General features: G+C 53.3%; 1 protein-coding gene across 2 annotated transcripts in view; it reads right to left on the bottom strand.

Annotated features, from left to right (window-relative positions):
* Positions 1-13,070, bottom strand: part of LOC144730975 (leucine-rich repeat-containing protein 75A-like) — a 76,924-nt gene that overhangs the window by 52,154 nt on the left and 11,700 nt on the right. For both annotated transcript variants that reach the window (XM_078611880.1, XM_078611879.1), the window contains 2 exons: positions 9,677-9,805; positions 5,447-5,559 (listed from right to left, as the gene is read on the bottom strand). In XM_078611880.1, coding sequence (XP_078468006.1) covers positions 5,447-5,559; positions 9,677-9,805 — 242 coding nt within the window. The remainder of the gene's footprint in view (positions 1-5,446; positions 5,560-9,676; positions 9,806-13,070) is intronic.

Genomic DNA, 13,070 nt, shown 5'->3' on the forward strand with positions numbered 1-13,070 from the left:
AAAACACTGCTCTAGAAAAAAAATAAGCCAAGAAGATCGATGTGTCACAGGTTATGTCTTGTGCAATTGCCGTTCTTCATGGTGGAGAGAGATGGGCCGGAGAGCTTGAGCGAATAACAGTTGTAAACTACACGATATACCACGGGTCCCTTTAATTTGACAGATGACCAGTTAAATTTGACTTTACCCATGCATTAATCTATACTCATTGGTTCTGTCCGTGAAGTCACGTATGTAGAAATAAAATAAAATGTAAATCAATTACAAAACAAATTTAAAATTACATTTTTTTGTGATTTATTAAAATTGGAATTTCATTTCTACATACGTGACTTCACCGAAATAACCAATGAGTATAGTAATTCCTGCAGTCACGAAAGCTTCAATTCTAGATTTTCACACATTAATCATTACAGACGTGTTGCCACGGGGGGGCGGGGTGCGAGGTGCCCATCACCGTACCCCCTCCCCACCTACCCCACCTACACCACCTACACCACCTACCCCACCTACACCACCTACCCCACCTACCCACCCACCCCACCCTCTGCCACCACAGCGGGGGACTCCCGCAAACTTCTGAGCACCCACTGCTCGCTTCACTTCCAATAATAGGGCTGCACATTCGATTGCCCCCCCCCTCACCCCCATTCGGGGTGCCCAGGACAGCCGCGGCGCCCCCTCCACCCCATCCCACCTTTGCTAGAGCACTGTTAACCCCCCCCCCCACCCCGTTTCGATGACGTACGTGTCAACGGAGTGCTGCAGTCGGCTGTCATTTCTCGCACTGTTGCAATCAGCGGCAAAGCTGTCTGCGCAGGAATAAACATAGAGACCAGATGACGTACGTGCACGTCATCGTTTTTTCTCCTGATTCCGTTCCGATGAAGTAGGTGTACGTACGGAAGAAGAAAGGAAAATAATGTAACTGCATCGGCACCGAGGCAGCCACAAGGCCACGCGGGAGGGGTGCGTGGAACAGTTTGACGCCAGCCGTCGTAGAGTGCGGTCGTGTCGCTACGGTTCTCTGCGGTGAGTACGATGTCTTTAAAATCAACGGCGCTGTGCCACTTCTCTAAATAAAATGAACGCGAACCACTTGCACGTTTCCGAGATTGGGCGGTGAACAGGACCCACCCTGCAACTTGCAAACAGATGCGATTCGGGAAAACTTGACAGCAACAACAACCTCAATGGAGTGTTGCAGTCGGCTGCTATTTCTCGCACTGTTGCAATCAGCGGCAGCGTTTTCTGCGCAGGAATTAACATAGAGCCCAGAGGATTGCGTCTTCGACGTAATCCTTTAATCCCCCTTAAAGCTCCGAGGATTAACTCCATTCACTTTGCAACATAAAACACACACGTGGCCATTGTTCTGTACACAACTGTCAATAAGCCACTCTGATATATAACACGCGGAGAAGGAGGTGGGGAAGGGGGGTGTGGGCGCCGATAACGATATTAATAAGGATTTAAATAATAACGTCGTCTGTTAATTGAGCGGGAAGATCTTCGCCGAGCCGTGAGGACGCTTTCTGTTTAAATCCGGGGTTTTTTTTATGTAAAAAAGGCTAAACTACACACAGAGAGAGAGAAAGAATGAAAAAACGTAAAATCACTCGCCCGTTGGAGCACATCGAGCGGGCGAGTCAGACGTCCTCCGCGTCACCCTCCCGCGCGTCTCGTCTCATGTCTCTCCCCATCTTCCCGTCCGTCCGTCTCGTTACAACAACGCGAGCCTGGAAAGGCTTGCACGGTTTCGAGCGGCACGGAACGACGGCTGCTGTCGGTGTCTCCGCTGCCCTCTCGTCAACGCTCCGGCGGTTGAGATCCGCGCTAACGGCTCGTCGCAGCGTGAAGAGCAACCGCCCACCGCTCGCCACCCGGTGCCACCATCAGATGCGACACCTCCGGTTTAGTTTGAAGGCGTAGGGGGGCCCACACAATGTGTGGTTTGCCCCTGGCCCCGCACCCCCCCACCTCCCCCAATGGACACGCCCTGCACGAATTGCGAGTGCGGTTCGAGTGCTCACTTGCGAAGCCGATGAAGCCGCAAATACGAATAAAATGGTGCAAAGAGATCTCCTGCTCAAATGTGCATCCTGTTTACAGCCCTGAGCCAACGGTTGGAATTCCTCATTTCTACGAAGAGAGGCGAGTCTGTCCGTAGGAAAACCACTGGACATCTGTGAAAAAAGCTTGAGAGCTCATCGGATTCCTCCAGTATAAATATTCTGATTCTCATCTGATTCTGAGGTATTATCTATTTTAGTGACGCCGGAGGGATGATTGGTTGAGCTAACCGCCAATCAGAATTTTAACATTCCGATTGCGAACCGCTCACTCTTTCGCTGAGCCACCTGGCCATATTTTTATATGTATGTGTGTATGGAAATATAAATAAATTACGTCTACAACTTTTATCAGCCCACCGCTATATTTAATGCCTCCCCATGCGCATCAGTCATGGGTTTCCACGGCATGTGCAGCAGGCCACAAAAAGACGTACACAGACACATCTCCAATTAGCGTGGCTGGCTACGCTCTTCCACCAGCAGTGGCTTGAGAGCAAGCACTTGCATGGCTGCCCCTTTACCTTTAATTACCGTCAAAAAATATTCTATCTGGGTCACAAGACTCGTTTGATGTGTAGAGTCCAAGAACTGGAATTGGGTCATTTCAATTGTAACAAAAAAATCAGCGAGGTCTTTTCCTAGCCAATCATAAATTGCACAGGATATTGATGGAGGCTTCAACCAATAACTGAATCAATTGATGTCCGTAATCATTCATCAATTTAATCTGCATGCATCCATTCTTTTTCCTGAAATGCATTAAGAAACATAATTTGCAGCGCTCTGTCAATTTACGACCGGACGAACAAAAGGCCTCCGAATGCCGTGCCGTCCGTGAGGGGTTGTTTGACCATACTTCACCACGCTGGCCACCGCTCCAGCGAGCGCTGGCCCGAGACCGGTTTTGGCGTCAATCGTCACCGATGTTCGCTGCGGGCTGGGAATCAAATTCAGGTCGCAGAGTTCACACGGCAGGGTGCGCTAAAAACGACGCCGTCAGTCGACGCCACGCGCATCCAACGCGTGTGAGACAGCCGTGACTTGGCGAGTGAGTGACCGATGTAAAAATCTCACGGAGTTCTAGAAGTGATATCAAGAAAAAGCGAGATATATACTTTTTGCCACAAATATATTAATTTGATTCTATGCTTATCGTAACAAGAAGCGTTTAGGCTGTTCAAAAATGAAAGTGCAGAGGATTTGCGCAGAGGGTGTGTTCAGCCGATAGTGTTTACATCGCTATAACTCTCATGTCGAGCACTTAACTATTTAAAACTATTTTTTATTTTAAACTATTTTTATTTAACCAGGCGAGGCCCACTGACCTGTTTCGCTCTTTTTCAGAAGCGGCCTGGCCACAAATGATACCCCAATTAAGTGGCTTATCATGTGGACATTTATAGCAGCCAAATACTCTAAACGCGTGACGTTGATTCTAATTATGGAGGGAAACTATGGATGACCCGGAGAAAAATCCACATGACCACGGGGAGAGACACGCAAACTCCAAATATACGGCAGGCATCACAGGGTCGGGATCGAACCCACAGCCTCCTGCATACCAGCCGACAGAGTTAACATCTCACCACCGCGGCGCCCCTTACATCGTCGGACCAAGAAATTCGCCTCCCGCGGAGTGCGAACACTAAAGTCGACCTCGGATTACTCGTATTGTGCAGGGACGAAGGCTTCCCATAATAACGTGACACACCGCTGTGACAAAGCGGTCGTTAGCGAAGCGCCTATTAAGTCTGGCAGTGCGCACACGCGCGCGCATGCACACACACGCACGCGCACGCACACACACACGCACAAACGAAAGTATGGATTTCGATTTAGAAAACAGTTACAGCCACCTTCGTTTCGGGCAAAGTCAATATAGCGGACGTTGAGGGTCAGCTTTGACCCCAAACTCCACGTGATTGCACGCGCGTGAACTTTAGAGAGAGGCGTTCACAAAAGCGACGCGTATGGAAGACCGTGAATTGAACCTGGGTCATTGGTATAGCGAGCACAGCGCCCACGCCACTCCACCAGGGCTTTGTAAAAAAGGCAAAGATTCCCCTTTGTAGCACAGACTTTTGGGGGCAAGTGCTGTGAGCGAGGACCTATGAAGGCCGGAACTGTGGCACACGAGGGGGTTGGTGGCCAGCAGCACGCCCAACTGCCTCTGTCTCGATGTTTACACACTGCACCAGGTGCTCATTTAAGTCTGAGTAGACCTAGGTGAGGCCCAAGGCCCGGTTCAGATAATCGTCATCGATGTTGGCCGTGAGCGGGAATCGAACTCGGGTTCGACGGGTAGGCAGTGCAGTGCGCGCACCACTGTGCCAACGATCTACCGATACTCACGCGCGTACACGCACGTACACGTACATGCACGTGCACGCGCACGTACATGCACGTACACGCGCACGTACATGCACGTTCACGCGCACGTGCAGCGCAGCAGCGATCCGACATGCAGGCGGTGTAACTGCACCCGCGGTCCACCTACGGGCTGGAAGGACTGCAAGAGCTACGAAGGTGTGGGGAGGCGGGGGGGGATTTCATTCATTGCACCAGGGCCCACACCAACCACGTTATACACCACTCCTTCTACAACTTATACCGTGACAATGCACAATGTATGGCCACAGAGAGGGGGATGGCTGGAGGAGGAGATGATGATGATGGGGGGGGGGGGTGGGGGCGGTGCGGGGTAGGGGGTGGAGATCACCGTAGGGGGGGGTGGGGGGGGGAGTTCTACCGGCAGAATCACTAACGAGTGCGTCGTCAGCAATTCCCGCGCATTGTGACAGCTCGAGGAACAACACAGGGTCGCCTTGGAAATCCAGATTTCCAAGGTCAGGCGCCTCTGTTGTGACAAAGATGCGGAACCAGCTGTGGGATTGGAGTCGGGTGGTAGCAGCGGGAGGGAGGGAGGGCGAGCGGCGAGCGAGCGAGCGAGCGAGCGAACGGGCAGGACGGGTATTGACGGTGTCCTTGCGAGCGAGCGAGCCATGAGATGAGGTGGCACGACCGGCGGCTGCTCGCAGCACAATCAGAAATCGCGCAACTCGGGTGCTCACGACCGCCGTTCACCAATAAACGCCAAAGCATTGTAACTGGCTGTTGGGGCAAGTGCTGTTGGTGACCAGACCAACACCCGGCGCACCTTTGTCTCCCCGCTGCTGACATTTACGCACCACACCAGTTACGGTACTCGAACCCAGCGGAGTTCCCATGACCGGCCGAGATATATTCGCCACTGTTGTTATCGGCCGCGAGCGGGAATCGAACCCGGGTGGGACAGGCTACGTAGCGCGGCGCGCACACCAGCGCGTGAACGCACCCACGCACGCGCATTCTCAACCGCCGCGCGCTCTCACCTTGCTTGCGGCTTTCGGCGCCTGGTGCTCTGCCGCCGCAGCTGGGAGTGGGGGCTCAGGTGGTAGATGAGCTGGCGGCAGAGCTTCTCGAACGCGCGCAGCGCATCGTCCTCCTGCAGTCGCCGCCATCGCCGAACGGAGAGGGAGAGAGGGGAGGGGGGACACGTGGGGAAGGCAGACAGGTTAGCGGGCAGGCAGAGAGAGGCGGGGGGGGGGGGCAAAACACAGAGGGCAAACAGAAGAACAGATAGATGGATGGGGATCGATGGAAAGACAGGTGGATGGATGGGCAAGGAGATGGGCAGATGGGCAGATGTGCGAATGGAAAGATGGACAGATGGACAAGCGGGTGGAGGGAGAGAAGGACGTAAATAAAACAGACGTACACATGAGCAGACCAGGCCGTGTAGATGGATAGGGAGATACAGATGATTGGACGGGCAGACATACGAACAGATGGTTCTGATAGACAGGTGGGCAAATAGATGAAGGACGGATGGACGGACGGACGGAGACAGATGCACACACTTCAAGGGAAATAGGCAAAGTCTGCTCCATGGACAAATCGAGACAAACGGACAGACAAGGCAGACAGATATACGGATGAGCAGACAGACAGAAATCAAGAAGGATGGAGAGACACCGAAACGGGCAAGAGGTGTTTTTTTGAGGGACCGAAAAGCAGGCAGGTGGATTCTAAACGCCAAAGATGAAACGGAGGGCAAAGGGTCACATCCGTCCCATTTCACCGACAAAACATGAAAGCTGCAGGCAGCGGCGGCGGCTCATCAGCCGCTGATTAGCATGGCTCGCGAGTATGCAAATGGACGCGTATGTGTACATATTAATCACCATCCAATCAGCGTGTCCATCACCTTGCATCAAACAGATGAGCCTCGAAAAGCGTAACAGACGACCGGGGTTGTGGGAGTCAGGCGATAAGACAGCTGGCGGAATTGAACACACACCTCACCGTGGCACCTGGAGATGGAATATTCGACATGGGGCAGTGGGCATAGTGGACCGTGACAACCGCACAGTGACCCATCCCTGCATCCAGGTCAAGGTCAACGGGTCATCACGACTAATGTCGTTGACGGCACCACGTCCTGCCATAGCTTTCCTTCTGCTAGATCCCACCATCATCATCATCGCCATCGTCGGCCACGATCGATTCACTGTCGGATGATTGCATCTCCATCCTCGGATTAAATGCACCTTAAAAATGTAACTTGTTATTATATTATCCTATCGCCATTCCGCAGGGTTCGTGCGACGCCACGATCCACCTCGTTTCCTTCCAGCCCATTGCTCGCGTCCATCGCTCCATCTCCGCCGCGGTCGCCCTCTTGGGCAGATTCTATCATCCGGCTGTCATTCCATCACGAGTCTCGTCGTTCGGCCATCACTCCTGCCACAGTGTGCCACCGCCGCTGGACAGGTGGTGGCGGCCGGGGGGTTTGGTGAAGCCATCGCCATCGTGAGCCGTGCCACGCGAGGATTGGCTTGCAGGGGGTCGCCCGCATTCGGGAGGCAGGACGCGGGGCGGCAGCAATTATTTTACGGGCCCGAATAGGAGGCCACAAGGGAAGCGGTCGACAGCAATCTTCAGTCAATAATCAACTTCTTCGACAAATCGTCACGGCTCTGCTAAAACCAAACTAAACTATTTTCATATTGCCAGGTAAGGCCCACTGAGCTACGTGGCTCTTCTTCAGAAGCGATCTGCCCCACAAATGATGGCCCAACGAGGTGGCTTACCACGTGGAAATTTCATAGCAGCAGCCAAATACTCTTGAACGCGCGATGTTGATTCTAAATGTGTAAATGTGGAGGGAAAAACTCGGAGGACCCTTGAGAAAAATCCACGTGACCACAGGAAGCGGGGTGGGGGGGGGGGAGGTTATCGAGAGAACACGCAAACTACAAATATACATCAGATGTCAAGGTCGCGATCGAACCTACAACCTCCTGCATACCAGGCGAGGTAGTAAACATCCCGCCACCGTGGCGCACTTTCGATTGATCGGAGGAGAAATTTAAGCAGGCAGATGGAGAAGTTCAACTCATGACTCACCTTCACAACAACAACAACAACTGCTGCTGCTGCTGCTGGGAGCACGACACGGGTCAGGGCGGGGTCAGGGAGGGGTCCACACAGGGTGATGAGACGATGGGGGGGTGGGGGGGGGGCTCGACATTTACAGCGGCGACCTCGTGACCCCGGGAGCACAGGGCTCGCGCTGCCCGGGTCACGGGGTCGTACACAGCCACAAAATTAGCTCCGGCCAGGGAAGATAAAAACTCGCATTAATGAAAGTGCTCTGCAGTGAGCTCTCGTACAACCGCGGAGTAAAATAAGTATATGGATAGAATAAGTGTGGTGCGTGGCGGTGCGTTTGCGGTTAACCCTTTCCCGTTCCGATGACTTGTGTGTCCATCGTTAGCTTTTCTTTTCATTCCGTTCCGATGAAGGAATCCATTCTGAACGGAATCGTAAATAAAAGGCCCCGCGGGAGGGCGTGTGGCACAGTTTGGTGCCAGCAATGGTAGAGTGCGGTCGTGTCGCTCCGGTTCTCTGCGGTGAGTACAATGTCTTGAAAAACGACGGGGCTACGCATCTCCAAGTAAAATCAACGCTGACCGTCGTCTCGGAATTGGGAGAGGATTAAAAGAACTGAATCATCATCATCATTGCCATAAACCGTAGCCCTCGGCCTCCTCCCATGTCGTGCAGGACAACAAATCAACTGCATGACTTGGTTTAATTCCCATTAAGACTCATCAGTAGAGTAGAGCCATCGTCGCTTGCTGCTGCCACGCTTGCCTGGGGGACACGAAGGAACAACCCCCCCCCCCCCAACGCCTCGCACCAGCGGGGACAAATCACCATGTGACGAGAGAGAGATCGTCACCTCATGACCCCCACGACCCGGCATAATAATTGCATCTCGATGCTCTCCAGCGAAAACGCAAGCATCTCCGTAAATATCGGCTGCGAGCGGCGGTGATGATGTCGGTTGCGGTGGCGGTGGTGGTGATGGTGGTCGTGGTGGTGGCGGTGGTCGTGGTGACGGTGGTGGTGATGATGTCGGTTGCGGTGGCGGTGGTGATGGTGGTCGTGGTGGCGGTGGTGGTGATTGTGGTCGTGGTGGCGGCGGTGGTGGTGATCGTGGTGGCTGGGGAGAACCTGCCCGTTGGTGCGTGTCGCATTTCCGTTGCCGTGTTTTGCATTTAGCGAGGTAGCTGCCTTGGGTTGTAATGGTTATGGGGCAGTGTTTAATTCTGGCCAGAGGGGTCCGGTAACGCTGTTCCCAGAATTTTTTTGGCACCCAGCCACATCCACCCCCCACCTCGTTTTTTTTTTGTCCTCGTGGTGAAGCCGAGGCGGCCGTGGTCGCGGTGGTGGCGATGGGCAAAAAAAGTGTGAGAATCGTTCTTCGGGTTAATGGCAGTGCCTTAACTCGGACAATCCCCCGCCCGACTCCATGCCAGTCCAGCAGCGTGGCAGAAAATGTCGACTGATAAATTGAGCCGTGGCGTAGTTTTTGGGCATGGGTTCGATTCCCATCTGGAAGGGATGTTGACTGCGGGTTTCGTCATCTGCATTGCACTTTGTAACGTACGACGGACGCTATCGGCCTGGGGTGCAGTCACTGTTGCAATGGTGAGCACGTTTGGTCGATTCGATCCCACGGTGCGGCAGTTGAAAGAATGGACGAGACTCTTGAATCCGCCCAGCAGTATAGATGACTACGCCGGGGTTAAGTCGATCGGCAGATCGCGTGTGGTGCGGTAAAGTGTGGCTTCTCGCAGCTCTTATCAAGACGTCTGCCCAGCGTGGAAGAGAAGGCCAAGCATAGCCTCTAGAGCAGGGGGCCGGCAAACCAAAATAACAAGAAGAGCCATTTTTTTTCGAATTCGGTCAGCAAAGTGATTCATTCTTTCAAGAGCCGCACACGGCACGCGGCGAATATGAGACAGCGGTGGCCCTGAGATGAAATAACATTACGAAGCGGGCCTCTAAGGGCCGCACGCGGCTCCACACCCGCAGGTTTGCCGACAGCCTGCTCCGGAGGGAGGGGCTCTCTCGCGCTCGCTCGTGAACGGGAGAGCAGCGGGCGCTCCGTGGCAGCGGGGGGCGCGAGCAAGCAATTGCGGGGCCGCGCCGTCGAACTTTCACTGTTGCGCTTCGTCGCGGATCGCGCTCCGCGCGCGTCTTCTCCGTACCGTTTTGGGGCACTGGATGTCGCGGGCGAGGCTGATGATGAGGTCGTGGGTGATGGGGTCGACGATGTTCCGGAAGCTGGCGTACTTGTAGAGGACGTCGTCCAGGGAGGTGGACTCCATGCCCAGGTCCTGTGTTGCGAAGACAAAGACAAAGGCGCCCCATGTAGCCTGTAGCCTGCGGGGGCAGGTGCTAGGTTGTTGTTGGGTTTTTTTTTTATTCAGAATCATCAGAATATTTACGCTGGAGGAATTCGATGAGCTATGAAGCTCTTTTTCACAGATGTCCAGTCGGGGTAGGTCAGAACGTTGCAACAGCAAATAGTACAAAAACACGATAGGTGTGCAAAGTATGAAAAAGGTAAACAAATCACTTAAAAATATATACAAATAAAACTAAACAATTGTTATCTCATCAGGTAAAGCCCACTGAGTTATTAGATTATTTTTCAGAAGCGACCAAGCGATAAGCTCAACGAAGTGGCTCATCATTGCGGACATTCATACTGGTAGGAACCCACTGGTTCCACCAGCCCACAGGGGATTATTGTGTCCGTCCGTCCGTCGTGCAGGGAGGGGCTGGGTGGGGAGGGAGGGGCTGAGTGGGGAGGGTGAGGAGGGGCTGGGTGGGGAGGGTGGGGAGAGGCTGGTCACCCTGTGGTGCCCTTATAAAACTGAACGTTTAATCTACTCACGCCGGCTTGTGCCCGCCCTCACAGTCAGGCATATTTGCGGAATACACCACGCCGCCGTTGACCCTGGCCATTGACCGAGCAACCCAACGTTCCTACCAGCTCCCTCCGCAGGAATGTGTTAGCAGCAAAAACAATCAAAGTCATCTAAACGGCATGCTTCTAAGTGTGGAGGGCAAAAACCGGTGGGGCCCGACGCGTGAAGGTGAGTTATGCGGCCCTGCCGGTGGAAGGGCCTCCGCTGGAAGTGAGCTCTGAGCTCCTGTCGAGGGCGTTTGGCCTCCTCGTCCACACCCGTGAGGGTTTTTCTTGGAAGAGGTGAAAGGCGCCCCGCACTTCACGGCGCCAGACGCATTTCTCTGCCGTCCCAGTAAACTGCGGCGAGCCCATTCACGCTGCCGCGTGGACAGCGGTGGCGGAGGGAGGATTTAATCGAAGCGTTATCAATTCCCTCGTACAACAGCTGAAATAAGTTAACAAGGGCGGAGGCTCGGGAGACAGCGACCGAGGATTAGGGGCATATCCGCTGCAGATTAGACAGGAGCCGCATTCGGAGGGGTGGAACAAAAAAACAAATGCCCGCTTAGGTCACCTCTTCATGTTTTTCTTTTGATTATGTCAGGCGCGTCTCGGTTAAATCCATTCCCTCCCTCCCCTGTTCATCCCTTCCACTCTTACTTTTAAAAAAGTCACCCTTTCTCCTTGTATACGTTAGCACGTTCCCCATCTCTCTATCCCCTTGATTCTCATAACCGGTTTTAGTTTTTTTGTTGACGGCGCGCACGCGCGCGTCGCAACGTGATGTAAACGGTTTCCTCAAACAAAAATAAACGTTTAGAAAAAAAGCTACAAAAAAGAGTTTCAACTGGCCGCGGAAGGTGGTTAATGATCGAACCGGTGGACCACCGGATCGCAGAGTCCGCTGTGCCGATTGCCGCTTGCCGTGCATGCACGCATCGCTGCTGCGCGTAGCCAAATGACCCCCCCGATTGCTCAGAATCCACGCCCGTGGGAAATCGGAGAGACCCTCCCAGTAAAACAAGCATCCACACAAAGCTCGCCGAGTAAACTGCACGTGTACTAAGCGTACAGTGCATAGTTGTCTGGATATATGAAGCGCGCCACGAAAGCCGCGATGAAACGTGGCGGACCCGAGTTCGATTCGCGATCAAGGCTATAACTTCAGTGGCGAGCGATATCTTAACCAATCCGGAGCCCCTCCCCCCCTCCTGCCCCAACCACCTCCTTCATCAATTAGCACTGACCAGCGTGGTGAAGTATGCCCGTCAGCCCATTCCCTTCCTCTTCCCTCCCCTCACCCCTCTCCTGCCCTCTGTTACGGTCACTCATTCCTCGACCCTTGCACCGCCCCTTGCTATCTCAACCAGTCTTTTTTTGTCCCCGCTTTTTAAACTATATAAACCGCCCTGAGCTAAGGCTCTCTACAAATGTAAAATATAAGATGACTAACGGGGCATCGGGAAAGGGCTGTAAATATTTGTCATTTATTTTACGGATATATGTTCACACTTCCACCGCTCGCGCTGCGGTCCCCACACTCAAAACAAACCTCGTCCCATGGTCGTCCACACTGGCGCTCCAGAACCGTTGGTGGAAATTCCACATTCCCTAGGCAAGGACCGAATGCATCCAGTATGAAAACCCCCGACTGACTTCCTGAACAAAGTGGTGGGGTAGTTGTTTTATCGATCCCTTCAAGATGATGGGCCAGGCCGACTAATGACTCACAAACCCCTTCGCCCGACCCAGATTCACTCTCGTACCACCCCTTCGGCGAGAGCGTCTCCCCACTCGCTTGACGGAGGTTTTAGCCGAAGCAAACTGCAGCACGTCCGTCCGTTTGCAATGTGTGTTGAACTTCTTTCGCACGGTACCTCAGCCAACCGTGCTAATCGGAGGTGCGGTGGGAAAGGACAACAAACTAAACGCAAAAAGTAGTTCTGAAGAAATGACTTTTCAATCTAGATTGCGAAAGCGCGATCCGATTTCAATGTCCTATACCTGCACGTGCGTTGCTGTGCCGGTGAAATGCACGCGCTAACAACGCACACGCACGCGCCTGTTGAGATCAAATAATCACGTGAGCGTCTTTTGTCGGCGAAAAAGCTTCAATCGCAGAGCCCGAAAAGAAATAAGTGCACGCTAACCGGAATGAATAATCAAAATCAACAAAATCAAGGTTGCTTTAAAAAAAAAAGGAACAACAGAATTATCAGCATACTTTGCATGCCAGGATGACATCGCACTTGTTGCGAATGTATTTAGGGAGAGGGGGGGGCCTCGACCATCCCTAGATCAGACGCAATTTTTTTCTCCTCTTAAAAATTCGACTTCCATCGCCTCCTACATCCCTGTGAACACAGCAGGTGTTTAGCGGTGATCGTTTTTGCTCCACAAACTCAGTCTGCCACCTCCCCCCCCCACCCGACTGATGATTGCCCCAGCATCCTCTCTCCTCCACAGTCTGCCCCGCATCCTCGCATTCCCCACCCCTCCCCTTTGCAGTTTGGCGCACCCCCCCCACCCCACCCCACAACTCGGCCACCCAGCCCTTCCCTCACCCTCTCATCCCCTTCCCAGTCTGCCCCCCCTTACACCCCACAAACCCTCCCCTCTCCCTCGTCTCCTCCCTCCCCCTGCCCCCCACAAACGTCTCAAGCCTTTATTAAAATACTGCTCCACGC

This window comes from Lampetra planeri, chromosome 37 (assembly GCF_965212315.1).
Source record: "Lampetra planeri chromosome 37, kcLamPlan1.2.h2, whole genome shotgun sequence".
NCBI classification, from domain to species: Eukaryota; Metazoa; Chordata; class Hyperoartia; order Petromyzontiformes; family Petromyzontidae; genus Lampetra; species Lampetra planeri.